General features: G+C 42.7%; 1 protein-coding gene across 1 annotated transcript in view; it reads right to left on the reverse strand.

Annotated features, from left to right (window-relative positions):
* Positions 1-26,877, reverse strand: part of LOC311110644 (SH3 and PX domain-containing protein 2A-like) — a 92,168-nt gene that overhangs the window by 49,460 nt on the left and 15,831 nt on the right. Inside the window, exons 6-7 of the mRNA XM_084153185.1 lie at positions 17,171-17,202; positions 3,746-3,874 (exon numbers count right to left, since the gene is read on the reverse strand). Coding sequence (XP_084009311.1) covers positions 3,746-3,874; positions 17,171-17,202 — 161 coding nt within the window. The remainder of the gene's footprint in view (positions 1-3,745; positions 3,875-17,170; positions 17,203-26,877) is intronic.

Below are 26,877 nucleotides of genomic sequence, written 5' to 3' on the forward strand. Positions count from 1 at the left end.
ACAAATGATAGTCCCACTAAGCCCAAACCAGATGGTATGGTGTATCGCTACAGAATGCTGTGGTAGCCATGCTGGTTAAGTGTGCCTTGAATTCTAAATAAATCACAGACAGTGTCACCAGCAAAGCACCCCTACACCATCACACCTCCTCCTCCATGCTTCATGGTGGGAACCACACATGTGGAGATTATCCGTTCACCTACTCTGCGCCTTACAAAGACACAGCGGTTAAAACAAAAAATCTCAAATTTGGACTCATCAGACCAAAGGACAGATTTCCGCCGGTCTAATGTCCATTGCTCGTGTTTCTTGGCTCAAGCAAGTCTCTTCTTATTATTGGTGTCCTTTAGCAGTGGTTTCTTTGCAGCTGTCACGTTCGCTTAAGGAGGAGGACCAATGCGCAGCGTTGAATGCGTACATATTATTTATTAAACAGATCACCCGATCAAAACAACGAACGAAACGTGAAGTCCTTCGATACACACAAACCAAAAGGAACAAGAAACCACAACACAAAGTGAAAAGACCGATAGTTAAATATGACTCCCAATCAGAGACAACCAGCTGACACTCGTTGCCTCTGATTGGGAGTCACTCAGGCCAACATAGATATACAAAACATAGACTTACACACCCTGGCTCAACATAACATAGTCCCCAGAGCCAGGGCGTGACAGTACCCCCCCCCAAAGGCGCGGACTCCGGCCGCGCCAAACAACCACAACAGGGGAGGGACCGGGTGGGCACTCCGCCTCGGCGGCGGATCCGGCTCCGGACATGACCCAGGCACGGGTTGTGCTGGACTGACGACGCACACCCCTGGCTTGATGCGTGGAGGATGAACGGGCCGGACCGGGCTGACGAAGCGCACCCCTGACTTGGTGCGGGGAGCAGGAATGAGCCGGACCGGGCTGACGACGCGCACCACTGACCTGGTGCGGGGAGCTTGGATGGGCCGGACTGGGCTGGCGACGCGCACCACAGACTTGGTGCGGAGAGCAGGCACGGGCCGGACAGGGCTGACGAAACGCACCATAGACTTGGTGCGGAGAGCAGGCACGGGCCGTGCCGGACTGACGACGCACACCACTGGCTTGGTGCGGGAAGCTTGGATGGGCCGGACTGGGCTGGCGACGCGCACCACAGACTTGGTGCGGAGAGCAGGAACGGGCCGTGCCGGACTGGCGACGCGCACCACCGACTTGGTACGGAGAGCAGGAACGGGCCGGACAGGGCTGACGACGCGCACCACAGGCTCGGTGCGAGAGGCAGGAACAGGCCGAACCGTACTGGGGACACACGCCACTGGCCCTATGCAGGGATCAGGAACGGGCCGGACCGGACTGGTAATACACCCCAGTACCTCTCGCCGTGCCTCCACACTTTCCCTCTCCTCTGTGACCAGTGGCCCCCTTAACCTGGCGGCCTCCTCTTCACACCCGCTGGACCGCACCATCGCGGCCTCCTGCTGCCCCGTCGTCCACGTCGTGAGCCCCCCCCTAAAAAATTTCTGGGGTTCTCTCCTCCCCGTGGACCAGGCCTCCCTAGCTCTCGCCAGACTCTCGATCCATTGCTTCATAGACCAGCCTCTCTCCTCTTCACTTAGCGTGGCCCAGCCGAAACTCCTACTCCCCTGATCCCAGGTCCTTCCTCTCTCCTCTTCACGCTGCTTGGTCCATTCTTGGTGGTTTCTTCTGTCACGTTCGCTTAAGGAGGAGGACCAATGCGCAGCGTTGAATGCGTACATATTATTTATTAAACAGATCACCCGATCAAAACAACGAACGAAACGTGAAGTCCTTCGATACACACAAACCAAAAGGAACAAGAAACCACAACACAAAGTGAAAAGACCGATAGTTAAATATGGCTCCCAATCAGAGACAACCAGCTGACACTCGTTGCCTCTGATTGGGAGTCACTCAGGCCAACATAGATATACAAAATATAGACTTACACACCCTGGCTCAACATAACATAGTCCCCAGAGCCAGGGCGTGACAGCAGCAATCGACCATGAAGGCCTGATTTATGCAGTCTCCTCTGAACAATTGATGTTGAGATGTGTCTGTTACTTGAACTCTGTGAAGCATTTATTTGGACTGCAATTTTTGAGGCTGGTAACTCTAATGAACTTATCCTCTGCAGCAGAGGGAACTCTGGGTCTTCCTTTCCTGTGGCGGCCCTCATTTGAGCCACTTTCATCATAGCGCTTGATGTTTTTTGCAACTGCACTTGAAGAAAATTTCAAAATTCTTGAAATGTTCCGTATTGACTGACCTTCATGTCTTAAAGTAATGATGGACTGTCGTTTCTCTTTGCTTATTTGAGCTGTTCTTGCCATAATATGAACTTGGTCTTTTATCAAATAGGGCTATCTTCTGTATACCAACCCTACCTTGTCACAACAAAACTGATTGGCTCAAACACATTCATTCCACAAATTAACTTTTAAGAAGGCAAACCTGTTAATTGAAATGCATTCCAGCTACCTCATGAAGCTGGTTGAGAGAATGCCAAGAGTGCGCAAAGCCGCCACCAAGGCAAAGGGCGGCCACCCCGAAGAATCTCAAATATAAAATACATTTAGATTTGTTTAACACTCTTTTCGCCACCACATGATCACACATGCATCACTTCACAGCCCCGATGTCCCCACTATTATTCTACAATGCAGAAAACAGTAAAAAAAAAAAAAAAAAAAAAAATTATTTTATTTTTTTACCTTGAATGAGTAGGTGTGTCCAAACTTTTGACTGGTACTGTACATTATTTATATTCTGGACTCCGGTCTGGATGCTAATTTCCTGCAATTCTATCAATTTTGTTATGGGGTTTTGTACTGTGTATTTAAATACTGTGTTCTCGACATAGCTAATTCTAATATTTCTACTACTGTACATTGCATTTTAGTTACACTGTTTATGCACACCGCATATTTCTTTATATACTGGATTCTTGACATAGCTCACTCTAATACATCTACAGCTGTACATATCATTCCTAGTATATCTTGTGTAAATTAATCCAGTGTAGATAAGTACAGTGAGGGAAAAAAGTATTTGATCCCCTGCTTAATATGCACAATAGTCAATAGAGGCAGCTCTCCGTAACCTCCACCACACTTCATTGTGAAACATCTATAGAAAAAAAGGCAAATTGAATGAATCTCATAACAAGGGCTAGATTAAAATCATTTTCAGTTCCTTTTGAGGATCTTAAGGGCTGTGCGTGCAAGGTTAGCACTCCTAGCATTCCATTTTGGTTAAACAGCTGACTCAGGACCCCATGCAGCTGGCATTTGTAAATCCAGCATGTCTCTTTGTCTTTCCATTAAAGTGAGCTGGATAATTAATAAAGGAGTCTGAGAGACGTTCCTCCTACAAAAGGCAACATTCTGGCCCCCAGCCTAAACCAACAAGGGGAAAACACAGGCCTCTCTGCAGGCCAAAGCAAGCCTCCAGATGGGGCTAAGGCACAGTTTGAAGGCTGTGGACAAAGGGGGGGGAGAGAGGGGGAAAGATAGGGAGAGGAGGTAGGGAGGAGGTAACATGAGGGAAACTATTGGGGTTGAAGGAAAGACAGGAACCCCAGACTGAGAGGTGAAAATGGAAGTGTGTGTGTGTGTGTGTGTGTGTGTGTGTGTGTGTGTGTGTGTGTGTGTGTGTGTGTGTGTGTGTGTGTGTGTGTGTGTGTGTGTGTGCGTGTGCGTGTGCGTGTATGCATGTGTAAGTTGGTAACTCACCGCTCTCGCTCTTATCGATGACGTCCACCAGTTCGCCGGCCTGCAGGCTGATTTCTGCCGGCTCCTGCTTCTCATATTTGGCCACCACCACGTACTGCTCCAGTAGCATAGGATCTGCACCGTCCAAGCCTGGGGTTGATGGGAAAAAACACGCTGTCAGCCAACTCCCGGGCATGGGTCCGCGAGAGCGACCGCCGGGCACCCGCTGTGCCATAGGCCAATTTGTCAGTAGACCTTAGCCAATGGGAACACACGCTGGGCTCAGTGCATCTTCCCAAGAGTCTGGCCATATAGCTGGATCCCCCACCAGCCCAAAACCAGGGGCAGTGGAGAGTCTAAAAGGAAAACTGCAAGTCCCCCCAAAAACATCAAGCAGTTAGCTGAAGAGAATCCATTCTATGCTGTTGGGGGGGCTCATCCATAGTCCAAACTTGAGATTTAAAAAAATAAGAATAGAGAGAGGAGAAAGAGAGGAGAGCAATACAGACAGAGAGCAGGAGCAGCAGCAGTTTATAGATGGGACAGTGGAGTGGGATAGAGGAACGGTTTCCCCTGGAAAATAAACAGACTGCTAAAAAGCCTTCTTCTCCTCCTCGTTGGGGCTGGAGGAAGAGTAGGGGGGTTGTGTACGCCAATCATAAGAGTCGACACCAGAGGCCTTAAATAGAACCAGATGAGTGGGCTGGAGTTGAGCTCAGGAGGCCGGGCCTCGGCTGCTGTGAAACACTAGAACACAGGACTTTCATTCAGCATGGCCAATGGAAAGCTTATTTCCTGCCCTCACTGGGTTAACCATCTAAGCACCAGAAATGACTCTTCATTTTGACAATGTTGTTCAACAAGACCATAAATGTATCACTTCAAACATCCAAGAATGTGTCAGTATTATAGATGGGGTTGCTCTTAAACTGTGATAACAATTTTGGGGGGGTTATTTCATTTATCTGGCTCTTAAACAAACTGTGCAGTCCCTGTTGCATTGCATGGCATTGATGTTTATGATATGAATCTCATAAAATAAACCAGTTTGCAAAGACTAAAGCACACTTAATATGCACAGACTGGTATTGTAAAAAATATATTTTTAAACATAACCTGAACTTCAAAGGGAAAGATCATTGGAGATGTTTCTCATTTTCAAAACAGTAAATAAATTACATCTTCATAACAAATTCACCCACATACCACTGTACACTAAACCTTAAAAAGTCACTCCAAAACATCTCCAGCTGCAGACAACCCAGTTTAGGAGCAGAACTAACATGTCAGCTGTACCCTAGAATCAGAGACTGCTAAGATGGGGTTCACACATTACTGACGGCTCAGACTGGTCTCAGAGTTTCATAAAATAAAATAAAGTGTCATAAAAAAAGTAGAGAAATGATTCACAGATCACATACAGTAACAACACAGTATACAGCACATACTACATTATCCGGATGAAAAACCAGGATATCCTTTGGCCTAAACTCCAAGCTGCTTCAAGGCTTGCCTGAGTAAACAGATGTATAGTTTAACTGCTAACAGACAGTTCAAGTATATGGATACTAAGACAGAGGATACAGAGCAAATGCAATAACATTGTCAATATACTGTTTCTCTCTTAGCTGAAATCAATTATAGTATTTAGTGAAAGATAAATGAAATAGCGGAGTTCCTGTCCCACATAATCAAGAGAAATGTCTACCAAACAAATGTTATAAACTAGAGGAAGCCAAATGCGTCTAAATTAAAAGATTATTCAACCAGTGGTAAACTCAGTGTCTGGAACATTATAAAGAGAGCTCTATCTCAGACGATGGAAAATAGCATGATTCCAGTCCAATAAAGAAGATTAGATAAGAAGTGATTGAGACTGCTTGGATTAAGCTGCCAGTATAAAGAGAGGACCTGATGACAGCTGCCAGACTAAAGATGAACATTTCCGTAAATTAGGATTATATTCACATTCTATGCCGAGGGGCAGGTATCAGAAACATCAAAACACTAATAAATCATCCGGATGAGCGCAGCTTCAATAGCATCCAAAATACTAACCCTGCCAACGAGTGAAGTTGAACCAGTGTGGTTCCTTCTGTGGTTTACGTTGCTTTCTCATTATTTGCACAGAGTTCTTTGCTCACCGCGAGGTTGGGCACAGAATCATTGGAAAGTTAATATTAGTTGAACTTTGAGTGCAAGACTTTGAGTGCAGAACACTCAAGGCATCTTAGTAACCTGTCGGGAATGGTAAGAAGGATGGTGGAACACAAAGGCAGATTAATCCCATCTCTTAAAATGTTTGGACACCATATTGTAAAAAAAAGAAAAGAAACAAGTTCATGATGTCATTTCCCGGTGAATATATATATATATATATATATATATATAAAAACTCAACGGGGCGTGATCTAATAAAACGTGAATCCACGTAAAACGACGTGAAGTGATGTTTTTGAAACATGTGCTTCCTCTCTTGTTGGGCAGGGAGGGGTGTGCTCTGTGCGAATGAGTAAGGACTTTGTCAACACACTCAGTAGGTCCCAAAAATAAAAGCTAATATTTCAACCCCATTCAGGAAATGAAATGTTTTGCATCAGCAGGAATAACAGACTAGAACAAGGGTCACTAAGGTGAGAAATATTAGGAGGGAAAGCCTAGACATTGTAGGGTAGAGCTTAAATAAGGTCTTCATCATCTGGATACCAATAAAAAAAACTCTACACGGTGTAACATTCCACAAAGACAAAAGTAGATTAATATGAAAATGTATGTTGGATGAAATATGCTTCATTTCATAATACTTCCTTCTATTCTGTCTCCAAACTCTGTAGCTTTAGTATGCAAGTGATTTACAGTAGGTAGGTATTCCAACTCCATCATCTGAGGCCATGAAATTAGACGCAGTAGATGAAATAAATGTGATCGATTGGAGGAGGATGGTTTAGTGTGCTGCTAGTAGTGGCCACATTAGGGTCAACAAACTGAGTCTGTTAGGAGAGAAATCCTGCTTTTACCACATATGATTGATATCAGTTCCCCCACCCTTCCTGGAATCTCAGAATATCAACAACGTTAGTGTCTAGACTCTAGACTACTGTGTTTACATGTGGTGTGTGTGTGTATGTGTGTGTGTGTGTGTGTGTGTGTGTGTGTGTGTGTGTGTGTGTGCGTGCTTGCCTGCCTGCTATGGTGCCTGCGGGCATCGCCCATATGCACAGCACATATCTATAAGCTTAAACATTATAATATATTTGACACCAGACTTTTGAAATAGCCCTGTTAGACACTCTCTCTGTTTACATCTCACCTCACTCAGATTTATACTTGCACTTCCTGCTCCCACCCCGCTCTCCCCCTTCCCAATCCCATTAACGGTCCTGTTCAAAACAGGACGACAGTTGGGAGCGTTGCAAGAATGTATCTTGGGGAGGAAACAGGGGAGGTTGGGAATTGGGAAGGCTGTTGGTTTGGGTCAGGGGATTTGTCCTCCTTTGATGTCAGGGTTCCTGATCTTACTCTGGGTCTGGTCAGAGGGAGGGATGGTGTGACACTGACATGATGAGGGCCATTGATTTCACTGAAGCTGATTTAGCAGAGAGATGGAGTAGATCTAAATCTGGCAGAGTGACTGGTCTTTGGATCATCAGCTGAAGTTGTGTGGGTGGATAAGGAGGGAATACTGAGCGGTTGTTCAATACAGTTTACAGATGCTTTCACTGATTCACTTTGTTAAAATGGAGCACTATCTCTAAAGGATGTGGAATGTGTACGGTCAGGCAACAAACAAATGTGACTCCTTACAGGAAACTAGGCGTATGTCACTACTTCACAGGAGCGCCATTTGCACGTAAACCTTTCTTTTTAGCAAAATGTGTTTTTTGGACATGTGAACTTTCATGTGCCTTAATAACAAACTTGTATGCCATCTGTAAATAAGAATACAATTGTTAAATTACGAGCCTAGTTGGTTCAGCCACGGAAAAACACAGCAACCTTCCCGCTAGCCATGATTGGCTGAGATAATGAGTGGGCTGGACATGCCGAGAGATGAGTTCAGATTGGTCTGCCATGTAGCACGCTTCTGTCTATAATATGAGCTGGTCAGTATGTGTAGGTAATCCTTTCTAACGCTGCTTTTTTTTAAAGATATCACGTAGTAGAATTGCATAAGTGTTGCTCTCCACTTTCTGGAGGACCGAGTTTAGAAATCCATGGAATTAGAGTATGATAGCTAAGGAGATGGAGAAAATTCTGGTGTTTGATTGCAAATATGCAGACAGAGTCGAAAAGAGAACACACAGAAGGCTGTCTCTGGATTACATATTCAAACTAAGGGCAACCATGGCATCTGTGACAGAGAGGGAGAAGCGTCCATCCATGTATACGGGTAAGAGAGTCTAGCTAGCTACATTTTCAGATATTACAAGTTTCTAATTTTGTCCGAAAGTCATTTTCATTTCAAGTTAAAGTGTACTGTTAGCTAGTTAGCTGGCTGGCTAGATAACGTTACGTGTATGATCTGTGTAGCAATATTATTTGTATCTCAGAGCCATTTGCATTGCTAGTTATAGCCTAATGTTAGCTAGCTAATATTGAACCTGGTTGGTAAGCTACCTGCAGATTCATGCAGGGTAGTAACGTTATGAGTTGGGATTATGGTTCATTGTTTAGATAGCTAGCTACATGTCAAAACAAAAGACTCCACTATGCAAGTAACTATTTCAATAGAATGTTTATGATGTCACTGCGACAACTGTTGACAGATGTAGCTGGTAAATTCACTCTGGCTATCTACACTCAATTTCAGAGCACTCCCATCTGAGTGTGCCAGAGCGCAGAATAACTGACAAATTTACGAACGCTCAACACCCGTTGAATATGGCCGATGTCAGTAAATGTTGGCAAAAAAGCAGCACAGTTGCAGTCACCAATGCTCTGGGTAACATAAAAACAGCCTAACCAGCTCTGCTAGGGCAAGTAAAATGGTCAGAGTGAGCTGTTCTCTCATTTGTGTCTGGAAGTAGCTAGCAAGCTAGCCAACAGAAGCCAGTTAGCTTGGGTGCTTGACTGCTGTTCTTCGGTCAGAATGCTCAGATCAACCCTACTTTTCAGCCAGAGCTCTGAATTTACGAACGGCCAATCTGACAACGCTCTGAGTTTACAAACACCAAGAGCACACTCTGTCACTACAGATCACATTTACGAACAAACCCGTAGTATAAGCCAGCCTTTAGTCTTGAAATCTTTGGTTGTTTAGTACATAGCCTCACATGTGAATCCTTAAAGAGATGGGTGGGGCTAAAGCTTAAAAGGGTGTGAACAATGCTGAATGGGTGTAGACAAAGAAGAGCTCTCTAGTAGGTACCAAAACATTAAAGGGCCATTTTCTCAAAAGTGAGGTTACAAGTTTATCAACTTTCAAAGCAGAATTACTTTATCATTGTTCCTCAACTGTAGTGTATGATATACCATTTTCTAGCTCTGAGTCTCTACTTTTATCCAACGTAAAAAACACAATTTCTAATTTTGCTACATAAGACCGAATCGAGCCGGTCGGTCACAAATGGTAATGAAACTACAAAATGGGAAATAAACTGCACATGGGGTTCTAACCATATTGAACAGCTCATATTCAAAATCAGATATTGTATAAGGACATAAACCTATGCGGTAACACTTTATTGTAGGTGTCCTTATGTATGCATTCATAAAGCCCTTATAACAGCTACAGTGAGGGAAAAAAGTATTTGATCCCCTGCTGATTTTGTACGTTTGCCCACTGACAAAAAAATTATCAGTCTATAATTTTAATGGTAGGTTTATTTGAACAGTGAGAGACAGAATAACAAAAAAAATAATCCATGTTACTGGCTAGGCCACTCCAGGACCTTAATGTGCTTCTTCTTGAGCCACTCCTTTGTTGCCTTGGCCGTGTGTTTTGGGTCATTGTCATGCTGGAATACCCATCCACGACCCATTTTCAATGCCCTGGCTGAGGGAAGGAGGTTCTCACCCAAGATTTGACGGTACATGGCCCCGTCCATCGTCTCTTTGATGCGGTGAAGTTGTCCTGTGCCCTTAGCAGAAAAACACCCCCAAAGCATAATGTTTCCACCTCCATGTTTGATGGTGGGGATGGTGTTCTTGGGGTCATAGGCAGCATTCCTCCTCCTCCAAACACAGCGAGTTGAGTTGATGCCAAAGAGCTCCATTTTGGTCTCATCTGACCACAACACTTTCACCCAGTTCTCCTATGAATCATTCAGATGTTCAATGGCAAATTCAGACGGGCATGGGTACCTTGCGGGCGCTGCAGGATTGCAGTCCTTCACGGCGTAGTGTGTTACCAATTGTTTTCTTGGTGACTATGGTCCCAGCTGCCTTGAGATCATTGACAAGATCCTCCCGTGTAGTTCTGGGCTGATTCCTCACCGTTCTCATGATCATTGCAACTCCACGAGGTGAGATCTTGCATGGAGCCCCAGGCCGAGGGAGATTGACAGTTATTTTGTGTTTCTTCCATTTGCGAATAATCGCACCAACTGTTGTCACCTTCTCACCAAGCTGCTTGGCGATGGTCTTGTAGCCCATTCCAGCCTTGTGTAGGTCTACAATCTTGTCCCTGACATCCTTGGAGAGCTCTTTGGTCTTGGCCATGGTGGAGAGTTTGGAATCTGATTGATTGATTGCTTCTGTGGACAGGTGACTTTTATACAGGTAACAAGCTGAGATTAGGAGCACTCCCTTTATTTGTGTGCTCCTAATCTCAGCTCGTTACCTGTATAAAAGACACCTGGGAGCCAGAAATCTTTCTGATTGAGACGGGGTCAAATACTTATTTTCCTAATTAAAATGCGAATCAATTTATAACATTTTTGACATGCGTTTTTCTGGATTTTTTTGTTGTCATTCTGTCTCTCACTGTTCAAATAAACCTACCATTAAAATTATAGACTGATCATTTCTTTGTCAGTGGGCAAACGTACAAAATCAGCAGGGGATCAAATACTTTTTCCCCTCACTGTATATAACACATAACATTAGTCATAAGCTGACATAAGTAGTTTTAAATAGTTAGGAGTAATGTCATAAGATGTTATAAAACTAGTTATAATGGGTGTTATAGATGACTGTTGATCCTGTTGTCATATGCTCTAATGTCAACTGTTAATAACAGCTGCTATTACAGAGCCTGAATGACAACTTATGTCATATGTTATTACATGCTACTTAACAGTCTACATACCAGATGTTATAACAGGGTGTTATGTCATTTACAAACATCTGTCACATTATTACATTAAATGGAATGATGGGCATCATAGCCATGTCATATGCCCTTATAGAGTGTGCACAGACACCTTAAATAAAGTGACATTAATTTGAGGTGTTATAAAACAGTTATGAATGTGCTTGTACAACAGGACGAGTTGAGAATCACACAACTTTAATATTCAAAGGATCTCAAAAGAAGCATGGGCAAACAGTCCATTGACTCCAACATAAACGTCTCGATATACAATTCGCAGATGCCTCTACATGTTATAAAATCATTATTGATTGTTATTGATTCATCAGACAATTGATGGAGTGTCATGTGTTCTTGCCACATATTGACACTCAACAGCTGTTTAGCATTGAAAATTGTCAGGCAACCCCTTTGCCTTATTTTGTGTCTGTTGGTTTCCTAACATGTATGTTCTGGCATACACAGGGTATTATGAGATGAAGACTTAAATGCTCTAGCTTGCTGCCTGCTGCAGGGTTAGGAGGGGTTGGTTCCTTGTTGAGGCAGAGGTGACAAATGGTCACTGTCAGAAAGTTAGAGGCTTGGCTCTAGAACTCGTGATGGTGTTAGCTACTTTTGCAATAAGTCACAAACTGTCGGTGCACACACTGACTTTGTGGTTTAAGAGACTTGCCAGTTTATAATGCAGTTCTGCTACTGCTGTAAGTATTTTAGAGTTAGTTCAACCAAATATTCATACAATATCTTCATAGAAAAACGTAAGAATGGTGCAAATGTATGCCTAGCATTGTCTAACCCTAGAAAATTTCATTATGAAATGGTAGATTCACTCGAGTGAGATTGAGTTAATTCAATCTTTCAGATGGTATTGCCCTTGCAGCATGTCAATAAAAGTCCTGTGTCTGGGAGCCAGAATGAGGCAAAAAGCTCAGTATGCAATGGCTTATCAAGCAAGGGGAGTGTGATTGCTGTTTAAGTGGTAGAGAAGCACACATTTGTCTTAATGGTTTCCTGCACTAGGCTAAAATCTCTGTCCGTCCCCCTACACACACACACACACACACACACACACACACACACACACACACACACACACACACACCTTCCTACACACTCGGATACACACACACACAGTCAAGCACACACGTATACACACGGCTAGCTGGCCCCTTACCCCTGTGCGCCCCTTGACCCGCCACACACACCCCAATACTCCCCCTGATAGTCCTCCCACCCCACTTCACACACACACACACACACACACACACAATTCCACTCCCTATATGCCCCTGAGCTCCCCAGCTCAAATAAAGCCAGCACGGCTGCGCACACTCCCCCGGTCCATGCGTAACACTTGCCACGTAAACCTACTCTCCTCTCCATCTGCTTTTCACATGCAAGGCGCCCCCAAGCGCTCTGACACTCTCTCCCAGTCTCTCTCTCTCTCTCTCTCTCTCCCTCCCCAACTCTCATTCTCGCTCTCATTCTCTCTCACGCTCTCCACTCAGTCCTATTATGCTAACACAGTAAAGCTGCTCACAGACAAACAGCTCATTTTCATTCACTTGTGCTGAGTTGGACAAGTTTATGTTTTCTTTGAGTAAATAGGGTTTCAGCCCGAACTGTTCTGTCATAGTTATTTCAAAACAGTTTCCAAACAGTGTGTTAACTTTCAAACCATTTTCCTTGGAGACACAGCAGATCTAGCTAAAACATTCAGGTCTTACTTCTGAGTAACCTCGTATTCTCTATCAATAGCACTACTCTAGCTGCTAGTCTCCAGTCTAGTTGTGCTGTGACCATGAGGTGTTGACCAAACCGCACATGCTTAGACAGCCACCCAGGCTGTACTGTATGCTGTCTATGAAGTTAGTGAATAGAACAATAATAGACAGTGAGACGTACTGTAAACAAGGCTAAGATATATACCTGTACAACTAGTAAGGTACAGTATGTCCTGTTTTGACCCATAGAGAGCCACAGAATGAAGTGGACTCGACAGAGAGTGGAAAGCATCCAACTGAGAACCCCATAGGGCCCTTGATTTGATTGTAAGGGAGGTCACAGTTGGATAATAATTACTGAGATTCAGGCCAAAACCTTACCAAAACCACATGAAGGAGCAAATCCTTGGGCAAATCATTTATTCAGAACTCAATAGTGGTTTTCATATTTTCTTTATCGTAACGTCATAATCAATGGAGTAAATCCTTTTTTGCTCCTAATCAGGGACCCAGTGGTTCACCTCTGGGCAATTTCACCAGTCCATAATAAATAACGGAACTTGAAACTTTTGAACACTGGATAAACATTGAAGAAAGAAATTGAAGATAGCTGGCGGGTGTATGAGGGGATGACAAGCCACTGAGAGAGACAGAGAGAGCAAAAGAGAGAGAGACAGACAGACAAAAAGACAAAGAGAGAGACAGACAGACAAAGAGACAGACAGACAGACAAAGAGACAGACAGACAGACAAAGAGACAGACAAAGAGACAGACAGACAGACAGACAGACAGACAGACAGACAGAGGGGGGGAAACAGACAGAGAGAGACACAGAGAGAGAGAGAGAGAGAGAGAGAGAGAGAGAGAGAGAGAGAGAGAGAGAGAGAGAGAGAGAGAGAGAGAGAGAGAGAGAGAGAGAGAGAGAGAGAGAGAGAGAGAGAGAGAGAGAGAGAGAGAGTGTGAGTGAAAGAAGTGGGGCAGTCATAATGACGATGCTATGAATGACTGATTGTCTACATCAGAGTATAAGACAGAGCTGTTCAGATAGCCTGTGATTTCTGCAGCATATCCATGCCAGGTAAACAGTGTGAACCAGTCTGCCTAAACCATGCAGTAACCACCAGCAGTTTTGTGGCCTGGGGCAACATTTTCCTGTTAGGGCACATTTTCCTGTTAACCCTACTCTAAACTCTTAGGAGAGACCAACACCATGTAATTATGGGGACCATAAGCTGCAGCTACAGCAAAAATTCACCACAGACTCGCACAGTCTCTCCGCTGTTCTGATTTAATAAAGTAATATCAATATCTCAATGCAGTTAACCCTGTCTCTTGGTGTGCAGGAGGAAGATTTCAAAAGGAGATGTCCAGTAAGGCTAAGATGTAGAAGCCTTCATTAGACTAGAGTCATTTGGCAAAATATCAGCATCTTGAGAGATGATACTTTTCCTCCAAGGCTTTCCAACTTAATTTAAAAGATGGAAAATGTTGTTTACAAAAGACAATAAAATAGGACCATTCATTAATTCATCATTTTTCATCTACTGTAACTATTCAAAATGTATCGGAAGAGCAACTTTTACAACTGTGGATAACCTATTATTCCAGCCTCCGATTCCTGGAAGAAATGCAATATCTAGCACAGTCTGAGCGTAGGCTACAACAGAGACACGCCTGAAATAAGGCAAGCTTTCCATTTCATTATGTCAATGGAATTCACTGTTACATAAAGGCACAATACCATAGAGTATAGAATTAAATTAGGTTGGAGTCTCATTTCATTTGGTGGCAACTTCATTAGGTTGCCAGGAATGAGTAATTCAGCTGTACTATTTAATGCATAATACTGTAGGTCAGGGGTATTGAACTTTTACCCTATGAGGTCCGGAGCCTGCTGGTTTTCTGTTCTACCTGATTATTAATTGCACACACCTGGTGTTCCAGGTCTAAATCAGTCCTGGATCAGAGGGGAACGATGAAAAAGTGCAGTGGAACTGGCTTAGAGGTCCAGAGTTGAGTTTGAAGGCTTTAGGTGTAATGTACTATTCAAATAATCTTTGTCAAATTCATGGCAACTTCATGAATGGTTGAATCTTCTATGTTGTCACCTGGTAGTACTGAGCAATTAGTGCTTTTTGAGGTTGGTTCAGTTTTGGTTTGATTATTTTTTTTTATATATATTTTTTATTTGACATTATGTAGGTTGAATGCTGTAACACAGAATAAAACAATTAATAATTACTGTTTATCACTTATTAACCATCCTTTATTCACATTACTGTACTTGAATAAAATATTTCAGATGTTGTGTATATTACATTTGTTTTATTTGATGACTTTATTATTTCATTCCAAGTCATCATCTCATCTCTATAGAGCTGCTGCCTATGCGGTCTGACAAAACTACTATTTTAGTAGTTCTTCAAAGTAAATAAGGCATACTTTTATGACTGCTGAATGCCAATCACTTAGATCAGTGGTCACCAACCTTTTCTGAGTCAAGATCACTTTTTGAGTCCAAAAGCAAGCCGAGATCTACCGCACAACTTAAAAAACATAAGCCTATGCAACATTAACCTATTAAAAAGGGTGGCTATTTGAACAATCTCAAATATAAAATATTTTTTGATTTGTTTAACACTTTTTTGGTTACTACATGATTCCAAATGTGTTATTTCATAGTTTTGATGTCTTCACTATTATTCTACAATGTAGAAAATAGTAAAAATAAAGAAAAACCCTTGAATGAGTAGGTGTTTTAAAACTTTTGACCGGTAGTGTACGTGTGTGTAGAGTGTGTGTGCTAGTGCTTGTGTGCATATGCGTGTGTCTGTACCTGTGTGTGTCTCTTCACAGTCCCCGTTGTTCCATAAGGTGTATTTTTACCAGTTTTTTTTATCTGATTCTACTGCTTGCATCAGTTACCTGATGTGGAATAGAGTTCCATGTAGTCATGGCTATATGTAGTACTGTGCACCTCCCATAGTCTGTTCTGGACTTGGAGATTGTGAATAGACCTCTGGTGGCATGTCTTGGGGGTATGCATGGGTGTCCGAGCTGTGTGCTAGTAGTTTAAACAAACAGCTCGGGTATGAGGAGACGCATTAAATGGTTCAAAAAAGGGAACACTTTGCCTTCCCAGCGCTAAGGCTGCTGAATCAAGTGTGCCTACCGCCAACAGCGCAAAAATATATATATCAATTGGAACGCAAGGCTTTATCGTTGTTGTTTCTTACAGAAATGTTTGGTGATCGACTACGAATGCCTTGGAGATTGACCAGTCGATCGCGATTGACCAGTTGGCGACCACTGACTTAGATCATGTATTTTCAGGTAGAGATACCTTGCTAAGCAAATGCTTTCTATCCCTCTCGATCGCGCGTTCTCTCTTCTCTCTGTCTCCGTGTCGGCTCCACACAGACCGGAGAAGTAGACGGGCGCGCAATTGATTATGGTCATTGTAGTTAATTACCACGTTTCTCAGCTAAACTATGTAGAATATTGATTGGCCTGTTGGAAACTACAACTCCCTACTACATCGCACAGTTCAGGCTTGATCTGATTTATCTCTAGAGAAACTGCGTATCGAGCACACAGAAGAAAGAACGAATTGGAATTCAAATAATTGAACTGACATCTGTAAATTCTTTAAAAACTTTTTTTTTTTTTATTGGGTTAATCACTCAGCACTATCACCTGGTAACATCACCTGGAGTCTAGAATGCTGGTGACTCAAGTATGCACACACATGCACACGGTCATACTGCAGATGCACAGCTGCTCCCCCAGCCCCTCTGAATCCTACTTATAAACCCACCCACGGCCATATGCCCATGCACTGAGTCCACTCACCGTCCCAACAGTCAGCACCCAACCCAGGCACAGCATAGCTGTACAAACAGGTGCTCCTTCCCACCCAACACTGTTTGCTTAACCCTTTCATCACAATGAGCCATGTTGGATTTGGCTGTGTGCATTAAGCAGAGACTCGTGAGCTGAGTTGGTCTTGGTATGCACTTAAGACGTTATAGAGCTTTCTTCAACGGTCTATAGATCTTTGCTCAGTCTGTGGAAACGATATGGACTCCCAAGAAATGCTTTGTTACAATCTGCCTGTTTGGTACAAAGACATGTATGCCTACACACATGCACACCAACAGAGATACGCACGCACACACACACACACACACACACACACACACACACACACACACACACACACACACACACACTAATGTCAATAAGGACTTAGATACATCATCACATAAGCTACAAGACCTGTTGCAGGTAACGCGATAACCAACCAAAGTAATACACTACTGTAATAACTTAATCGAAAAAGAACACACTACCACTGAAAACACAAATTACAAACAGGACACCATGTGATGCAACTGACCGGCGCAAAGTAGATGCACCTCTATGTGAGCGCTGGTCAATATAGACAGAAATTAGGTGACTTGTCTTACCTGACTTGCGTTTAGTGGATCCCCCATAGTCCCTGAAAAAGAAGCAACACCAGAGAGTCATGGTCAGTGTGTGACAGGGAGCCAGGCCAGAGCAGGAGCATGCTGTCACACACAGGACTCTGTACCCTACCAGCTACCAGCCAAACCCTCATTAAGAAGGCACACACACAGAGAGGCACCCCACATGGAGCATGTCAGAGAGAGAGGGAGAAAGAGGAGGGAGAGAGAGGGAGGGAGAACAAGGGAGAGAGGGAGATTGCTGTGTGTACAGTATGTGAAAGTGAGAGAGAGTGACAGAGTGAGTGAGTGATTGTTGATTTGGTGGGGTGTGTGTGTGTGTGTGTGTGTATGTTGTGTGTGTGCGTGTGTGTGTGTGTGTGTATGTTGTGCGTGTGTGTGTGTGTGTGTGTGTACTGCAGTTTGGAAATGGCAGTCTGCAGGTTTTCATTAGGTTAACCTCAGACTGAACAGTGTTGAAAGACTGAAGGTCAATGTAAAATGCAAACACAGACAGCTGTTTAGTGAGGCCAGCAGCAGGACTGCAGCAATGTACAGTTTGGTCAAACATTTCCATAAGTTATGTTTATCAACCTCAATAAAATGTAGGTTATGATCAGCTGCTGTAGCTTAAACTGTTTTGGTAAATGTAGAAATTATAACCCTTTATAAAAGTATCCAAACCTTATCATGACATGTTGTTACCTTAAGTAGAATATCACTGTATCCACTATGAATGGTAAGGATCATACCCTTTTTTTCAATTTTCCCCTAAAATGACATACACAATTCTAACTGCCTGTAGCTTAGGACCTGAAGCAAGGATATGCATATCCTTGATACCATTTGAAAGGAAACACTTTGAAGTTTGTGGAAATGTGAAATTAATGTAGGAGAATATAACACATTAGATCTGGTAAAAGAGAATACCAACCAAAGAAAACATGCATATATTTTTTTTTATTAAAAAAATAAATAATGTTTAGCATCTTTGAAATGCAAGAGAAAGGCCACAATATAATATTGCAGTTTAGGCGCAATTTAGATTCTGGCACTAGATGGCAGCAGTGTGTGTGCAAAGTTTCAGATTGATCCAGTGAAGCTTTGCAATACTGGACTATTTTGTATCAAGTCTGCCCAAATGTGCCGAATTGGTCAATTGATACATTTTCAAGTACATAACTATAGAGAACATACAAAAATGATATGGTAATACAAAATCTAAGTTTACACACTCCCAGGAATGTCATACATGATGGATCATTAGCTTATACACTAACTTTCACACATCTAGATGGCCGGGTGGGGTGGGTGTGGAGCCAAAGACAGCAAGGGTTCAAACTGTACAGTCATGGTCAAAAGTTTTGAGAATGACAAGAATACTAATTTTCACAAAGTCTGCTGCCTCAGTTTTGATGATGGCAATTTGCATACACTCCAGAACAGGGGCGGTGTGTTCATTAGGGCGATATGGGCGACGCACTGCCAAACGGGAAAAGGAAGGGATTTTTTTCCTAATCAATTATATCACGGCAACAGTAGTTATCAGTGTTCTAATCTAGACGTCTGATCTGCCACTAAATGTCCAATCAGGCTAAAGTCGTGCTTCAAATGGCCCCGCCCCTTTTGGGGCGATTTCAGTCAGGTTGAAAATCGCCCCAGAAGTCTCTCATAGACTCTCATGTAAAATCTTTTTTTTTCAAATATCAGAGCTTTCAATACAATCTCTATGGGTTCCGGGAGGGCTTGCACTTACGCGCTTTCGTCATACGTAACATAACCATGAACGTAACTAAGAAAAGAGCGGGTAGCAGCGTCAATCAATTCACGAACTACTGTCAAGATGGCTAGCGTTCAGTGCAACTCGATTGTCTCTTTGAAAGAAGTTCCTTTTTGTCGGCGAACAAATCAAGATAAATTGGCAACGAAACAATTAGGACCTCCCAGACCAAATTTAATAATTCAACAGGTTTCTACTAAAGGGGGAAAGTCCTACACCCGAGGATTTTCCAAAAATTGGTACGAACGAAAAACCTGGCTAGCAGGCTGCGATGTAGCTAATGCAGTCTTCTGCTACCCCTGCTTACTCTTTCACCCTGAAGGCGGCACGGCAGACAGCACCGCTTGGACAGCGACTGGTGTAACGGACATGCACCATCTTTCAGAAAAGATTAAGAAACATGAGCTGTCAAAGACCCACATGGATAGCTGTTTACGATTGTCTGCTTTGGGGAGAGTGAACATTGCCACTCAACTGGATGAGGGATACAGGCTAGCTGTCTGCCGCCACAACGATGAGGTTAGCAAGAACCGCCACATCCTCAGCCGGCTAATCCAGTGTGTGAAGTTTTGCGGAGTGTTTGAGTTAGCTTTGCGAGGCAAAGATGAAACTGAGGGCTCCACCAACCCTGGTATTTTTCTTGGACTTGTCAACTTTGTGGCACAATTAGATGAGGTGTTTTATGGAAATGCATATTGTTTATGCAGTGTTGAGGAATGTGAAAGAACACCCTTGATTATTTTTACTGTGATAACTTATTTTGCTTTTGTAAGCCAACACTTTTGAGATCAGTCAATAAATGCTTCTGGTATTGACTTATATGCTGCCCCTGTCTTCATGTTGTTGCTGGACATATCTTTTTTAAAATGTGTGTAGGTCACCTAAATCATCAGAAAAATTGCCCCCCCTGAGAATTTTTTCAGGAGCCGCCACTGCTCCAGAATGTCATGAAGAGTGATCAGATTAATTGCAATTAATTGCAAAGTCCCTCTTTGCCATGAAATGAACTTAATCCCCCAAAAAACATTTCCACTGAATTTCAGCCCTGCCACAAAAGGACCAGCTGACATCATGTCAGTGATTCTCTCGTTAACACAGGTGAGAGTGTTGACGAGGACAAGGCTGGAGATCACTCTCTGATTGAGTTAGAATAACAGACTGGAAGCTTTAAAAGGAGGGTGGTGCTTGAAATCATTGTTCTTCCTCTGTTAACCATGGTTACCTGCAAGGAAACACGTGCCGTCATCATTGCTTTGCACAAAAAGGGCTTCACAGGCAAGGATATTGCTGCTAGTAAAATTGCACCTAAATCAACCATTTATCGGATCATCAAGAACTTCAAGGAGAGAGGTTCAATTGTTGTGAAGAAGGCGTCAGGGCGCCCAAGAAAGTCCAGCAAGCACCAGGACCGTCTCCTAAAGTTGATTCAGCTGCGGGATCAGGGCACCACCAGTACAGAGCTTGCTCAGGAATGGCAGCAGGCAGGTGCGAGTGCATCTGCACGCACAGTGAGGCGAAGACTTTTGGAGGATGGCCTGGTGTCAAGAAGGGCAGCAAAGAAGCCACTTCTCTCCAGGAAAAACATCAGGAACAGACTGATATTCTGCAAAAGGTACAGGGATTGGACTGCTGAGGACTGGGGTAAAGTCATTTTCTCGGATGAATCCCCTTTCCGATTGTTTGGGGCATCCGGAAAACACCTTGTCCGGAGAAGACAAGGTGAGCGCTACCATCAGTCCTGTGTCATGCCAACAGTAAAGCATCCTGAGACCATTCGTGTGTGGGGTTGCTTCTCAGCCAATGGAGTGGGCTCACTCACAATTTTGCCCAAGAACACAGCCATGAATAAAGAATGGTACCAACACATCCTCCAAGAGCAACTTCTCCCAACCATCCAAGAACAGTTTGGTGACGACCAATGCCTTTTCCAGCATGATGGAGAACCTTGCCATAAGGCAAAAGTGATAACTAAGTGGCTCTGGGAACAAAACATCGACATTTTGGGTCCATGGCCAGGAAACTCCACAGACCTTAATCCCATTGAGAACTTGTGGTCGATCCTCAAGAGGCGGGTGGACAAACAAAAATCCACAATTTCTGACAAACTCCAAGCATTGATTATGCAAGAATGGGCTGCCATCAGTCAGGATGTGGCCCAGAAGTTAATTTACAGCATGCCAGGGCGGATTGCAGAGGTCTTGAAAAAGAAGGGTCAACACTGCAAATATTGACCCTTTGCATAAACTTAATGTAATTGTTAATAAAAGCCTTTGACACTTATGGAATGCTTGTAATTATACTTCAGTATACCATAGTAACATCTGACAAAAATATCTCATAACACTGAAGCAGCGAACTTTGTGAAGACCAATACTTGTGTCATTCTCAAAACCTTTGACCACGACTGTAGAACCCAGTTCCTACATTTGAATATAAAAATTGATTTTATCAAACAAAACTATGCTACATTTATCTCTGGGATCCTTAGGATGACAAATCAGAGCAAGATTATTGAATGTAAGTACATTATTTACCTTCAGAGGTGAATGTATCAAACCAGTTGCCTTGATAAGATTTTTGTTGTTGTGCACTGTCCTCAAACAATAGCATGGTATTTTTTCACTGTAATAACTACTGTAAATTGGATAGTGCAGTTAGATTAACAAGAATTTAAGCTTTCTGCCCATATAAGACATGTCTATATCCTGGAAGGTTTGCTGTTACTTACAACAGTCATGCTAATCACATTAGCGCACGTTAGCTCAACTGTCCCGTATACGGGACACCGATCCCGTAGAGGTTAAACTACAGTCATTGACTCAACAAGCATTGTCAGAACACAGAGCCTTCTCTTTGTTTAAACTCAGTGAGGTCTTTCTTAAGCTGTCAGAGGCTGCCAGTAGTTGCCATTGTGACATTATAGGCCTTTAGTAGTGTGATATGCCCAGTTGACTCTTACAGTCATGGTAGTGGCCATTTTAACTATGATAAATTGATCTATATGACAAAATATCCATAAAGAGACGTCAAACCCGCTTAATGACATACAATATTATTACTGTTACTTGTTGCCTAAACTGTACTTAATTAATACATTAAAGATTAAAGCTAGAAATAAAACTGTACTGGAACAATTTAATGGCGTTATCATAACAACCTCAAAATGTACACTGAATGTACAAAACATTAGGAACACCTTCCTAATACTGAGTCGCAGCAAACACCCCCCACCCCCCTTTGAATGGCACACATACACAATCCATGTCTCAATTGTCTCAAGGCTTAAAAATCCTTCTTTAACCTCTCTCCTCCCCTTCATCTACACTGATTGAAGTGGATTTAACAAGTGATATAAATAAGGGATCATAGCTTTCACCTGGATTCACCTGATCAGTCTATGTCATGGAAATAGCAGGTGTTCTTAATGTTTTGTATACTCAGTGTATGTCTCTATTTCTTCAACCAAAGGGATTTTTAAGAACAGTACCTCTAAATATTCAGAGGAATTTTCTGAAACACACTCAACTATGCAGAGTCCTATTTTATATGGTGCCTCAAGAGACATGTAAATACTTACTTTTGCGCTTCATAAAAAACAGACTTATTAAATCTTACTTCATTTTGAAATAACAAGGTAATCAGATTAATAGACACTTCCATTTAACTATTCCATGGATCTAGCATACATACATGCATATATTTTCATTAGATTCAGGTTAGAGGCTTTTAAACTACAGAATAACAACTCTAACTGTCCTGCTGTAAACATTTCATAAAATGACATTATCAAGGGTGAGAGATGAAATAACCGTATATCCTGCTCCTTTTGATTCCTAGCCAACACAGTAAGACTTGTACTGTATCAAAAATTAACAATAGTTTTTGGGAACACTTTATTACAGTTTATCCTGACTTAGTGACATGAACAGGAAAACATTTACTTACTGTATATGGAACTAGCCAAGTACTTATAAGTATCTCATTAATAATGTGTAAGTTGATGTAGTTGATGTAGTTAAGGTTATAGTAAGCAACCATCAGGTCCAGTTTTACACCTACCTTAAACACAACCCCTCTCCACTAACATACACACCAAGAATCATTACACCACTTCAGCCAATTCTTTCCTGAGGGCCAGTCAGGAGAATAGAGCTGTTATATTGGACGGTTGGACCTCTGGCCTCTGGAGCTAGATATTTATGGTCCTGGGCCATAGTGGCATATGAAATGCATTACCATGGAGGGCTGAGGGTGGGGTAGAGGGGCTGGGGAGTGTTGAGGGGTAGAGGGATGGGACCGGGGGAGGCTGGATCGGCCAGGCTAGCAAGTGACTAGAGATGGAATAATACACTTCCCAGGAGAAGAATGCATACACACTCTGGCTCAACCCACTGCTACCAACAGTAAAATCTAATAGATGTGCGGATGGTGAGGGGAGGAAATATGTCCAAACACTATTAAAATGTTTAAGATGGTGTGTTAGAGCTTTCTGCATTGAAGTTAACCTTTTGCTGACTGGAAAGTGTCCTTGTTCACACACACACACACACACACACACACACATACATATACTAGAACAAAACAATCCCTCGCACACCCACTCTCTCCCTAATGCACACCCTCACACACTGAAACATTCACTGTATGGGTGGGGGAGTTTCGAATATATCATTAAATCTGAATCCGCGAGGGCCCATCCTGAGCCAGAGTTGAGAATAACCAGCTGTTTGTGTGCAACTGCAGCTCAGTATTTGTAGGTGGGCCCATTAGACATGGAATGTGAGATATTAGTCTTTTGCACACAGTTTTTAACCAGTTAGGTTTCATCCAAGAGACGGAGTCTGCTCGAGGTATACACTAAACAAATACTGCTGTCCGTAACCTTAGTCTGCCCCTGCATGTGTTACCCCTGGTCCGAGGTCAAAAGTCATTGAACAGGAAGTCATTATAGGCCTAATCAAGAGTTGACCTGCCCACAGAAACATGCAGTGTGTGCACTTGAGGGAGGAGGGGGATGATAAGTGCATGGACACATCCATTGCCAGTGCTATCCAAGGCTGATTTTTCATGATTACCCAATGATGTCAGAGATAGAGAATGCTGGTTCGACCATGTGTCAACTACTAATTATATATCTTGTGGTGATTTAATAACATTACACTGTTTTTGTGTAGTTGTTGTTGTTTTTACAGTATCTCCAAGGAGTAGGTTGTGTTTCTGGTGCATGTGTGTGCCTGTGTGGGATATGCATGCAACAGACATGCAAAGGCACTTGTGCTGATTAAATCTACTGAACCTTATCTACTCTCACACACACACACACACACACACTTTACCTTGTACTCCTACACTCCATCCTGTCCCCTGAGGTACAGAGTCAATGACAACCTCGTTTCCAATTTAGTAAAAGCCCCTAGACAATGGAGCTGCTGGATCCATGTCAGTGGAGGTAAATAGCATGATGGTTAGATTAGTTGGTTAGCTCAATGTCAGAAGCCAGCATATCTGCTTTTTGGCCTACATTTGCCCAAAATAGTTTGTTTCAGTACAATATCTATCATCTTATCTTTTGAGATGAAAACTCAGTGCGTCATTCAATGTATTTTGTTACGGTAAAACCCTTGTTCAGAAACATATCGGTGGCTCCCTCTTGTGATAGTAAAGGTACTGTATTTCTGGTTTCTGTATACTGCTTGAGGGGTGCAGTGAGGTTCCTGAGCCAGTAGAGGGCAGTGGAGGGAAGGTAATTGCAACTATCCAGATGCTTTCTGTCTGAGAAATGAGCATACATGATTTCAACAAATAAATAACTTGTAGACATGTGAAATCAGGCCATAAGTCACGTCAGGTTGTTTCCTTCATACTTACTCAATGCCAATGACACCAATGACATACAGTACATAATCTGACAATGAGTCCTATGGTCTGACTATTGACAGAGAGCAAACCAAGGACTGTCAAATCAGACCAAAATAAGTTGGACTAAGTCTGAATCTATTTATTGTCCTCTCATGATGCCAATATACAGGTAGCTGCCAAAATAATGGAAATACTTGAGTAAATGAGGGATAGAAAGTATATTGAAAGCAGGTGCTTCCACAAAGTTGTGCTTCCTGAGTTAATTAAGCAATTAACATCCCATCATGCTAACACTTCTGCTACACTACACACGTCGCCATCATTGTGCCATCAATGTGACATTCTACCTGCTACACAGAAACCAACCAAAATCAAAAATAAATTGTCATTATTTCCATTCACAAGATAGAATGAACGCCATCGAGAATTGAACCTCAGCAATTCTTGAGCTTGGACGCTGCCATTGGACGTGACGCGAGCAGTATAGCAGCTTTCATTGATTTCAAAGGAATAATTCCCTCAATGGCTGATTGCTGATAGCAATGCCCGACGCCCGACGGCTGCATTATTCTGCCATTATTTTGGCCATTATTTTGGCTACCATGGCTATGCCCTCATAGGATGATAATGCCCCCCTCCACAGGGCACAAGTAGTCACTGAATGGTTTGATGAGCATGAAAATGATGTAAACCATATGCCATGGCCGTCTCAGTCACCAGATCTCAACCCAATTGAACATTTATGGGAGATTCTGGAGCGGCGCCTGAGACAGTGTTTTCCACCACCATCAACAAAGCACCAAATGATGGAATTTCTCATGGAAGAATGGTGTTGCATCCCTTCAATAGAGTTCCAGACACATTTGAATCTATGCCAAGGTGCATTGAAGCTGTTCTGGCTCGTGGTGGCCCAACGCCCTTTTAAGACACTTTATGTTGGTGTTATTTTGGCAGTTACCTGTACATTTTCTACTAACTACACAATAAGAACAATTTCCTTTGGTTGTCGTAGAGGGATTTTAACATTGACTTTAATGTGACATACAAGATGGAGCCATGAGGGAGCCATAGATCAGTAGAGCAGAACTCTCTCTCTCTCTGAACTACAATCCAGGAGCAGGTCGGGAGCTGGGTGGTATGGAGGGGCTCCTCTGACAAACAGCCTGCCTTTACTCCAAACTGATTATGGGAAAACCTGTGGTGGGCTATCTGCGGGATTGAAGTGGGATTATACTTTTTGAAGTGGGATTATCGTGTGTGTGTGTGTGTGTGTGTGTGTGTGGAGGGTAGCTATCGTAGATGGAGACCACCATGAAGAATACCAAGAGAAGAATTGGTTGAGGCAGCGAAGATACATCTAGCCAACCACCTGAATGCTGTTAAACATATTTAAGGCAATTCACAGTTAAACAAATGCCAACATCTTTGTCAGCTTTTATTGCACATTTTCCAAGAAAGGAAAATGAGCTGAACTAAAATGAACTAGATTACCTCAAGATAAAAAGATAACTAAATGCAGATGTAAGTTTCCACTTCAAATGTCCATTGACACCAAGTACCAAACCCTACTGGTATAGATCTGAAGATGATTAGGGCTGGCACAATTACCGTATTACCGTGTAACCGACGGTTATGGATGAAGACTTTCATGAATAACGTCAAAACCATTAACTTTTTTTAAAGGAACGAAGAGCTGACTGAAGACAGGACGGCCGGGCATTCTTGTGGCTGAGTCCGTTTCTGCGGTAACATGTACTCCTAACAACGTGATGAAACTTTGTTGCTTCTTGCTGAAACAAGGAAGGTGTTGTAGCAAACAAGTCTTTGGTTGCCTAAGCAACGCCCCTCTCCCTGCAGCAGCAGCACACATAGAAATATAATGAATAAAATGGTCTTGGAACCTCTAACCCTGGAAATTTGCCTGGCAAACTCATGGGTACACTCGCAATGTTTCCATTGTAATGTAGAATGTTCATTCAAATTATGTTAACTGATGTGGCTCATGCAATGGAATTTATTTTTGTAATGTCAGTTGAGTTGAATCAACAAATCACAGCACATATTGATGGGT

This window comes from Coregonus lavaretus (assembly GCF_964263955.1).
Source record: "Coregonus lavaretus genome assembly, chromosome: 36".
NCBI lineage: Eukaryota > Metazoa > Chordata > Actinopteri > Salmoniformes > Salmonidae > Coregonus > Coregonus lavaretus.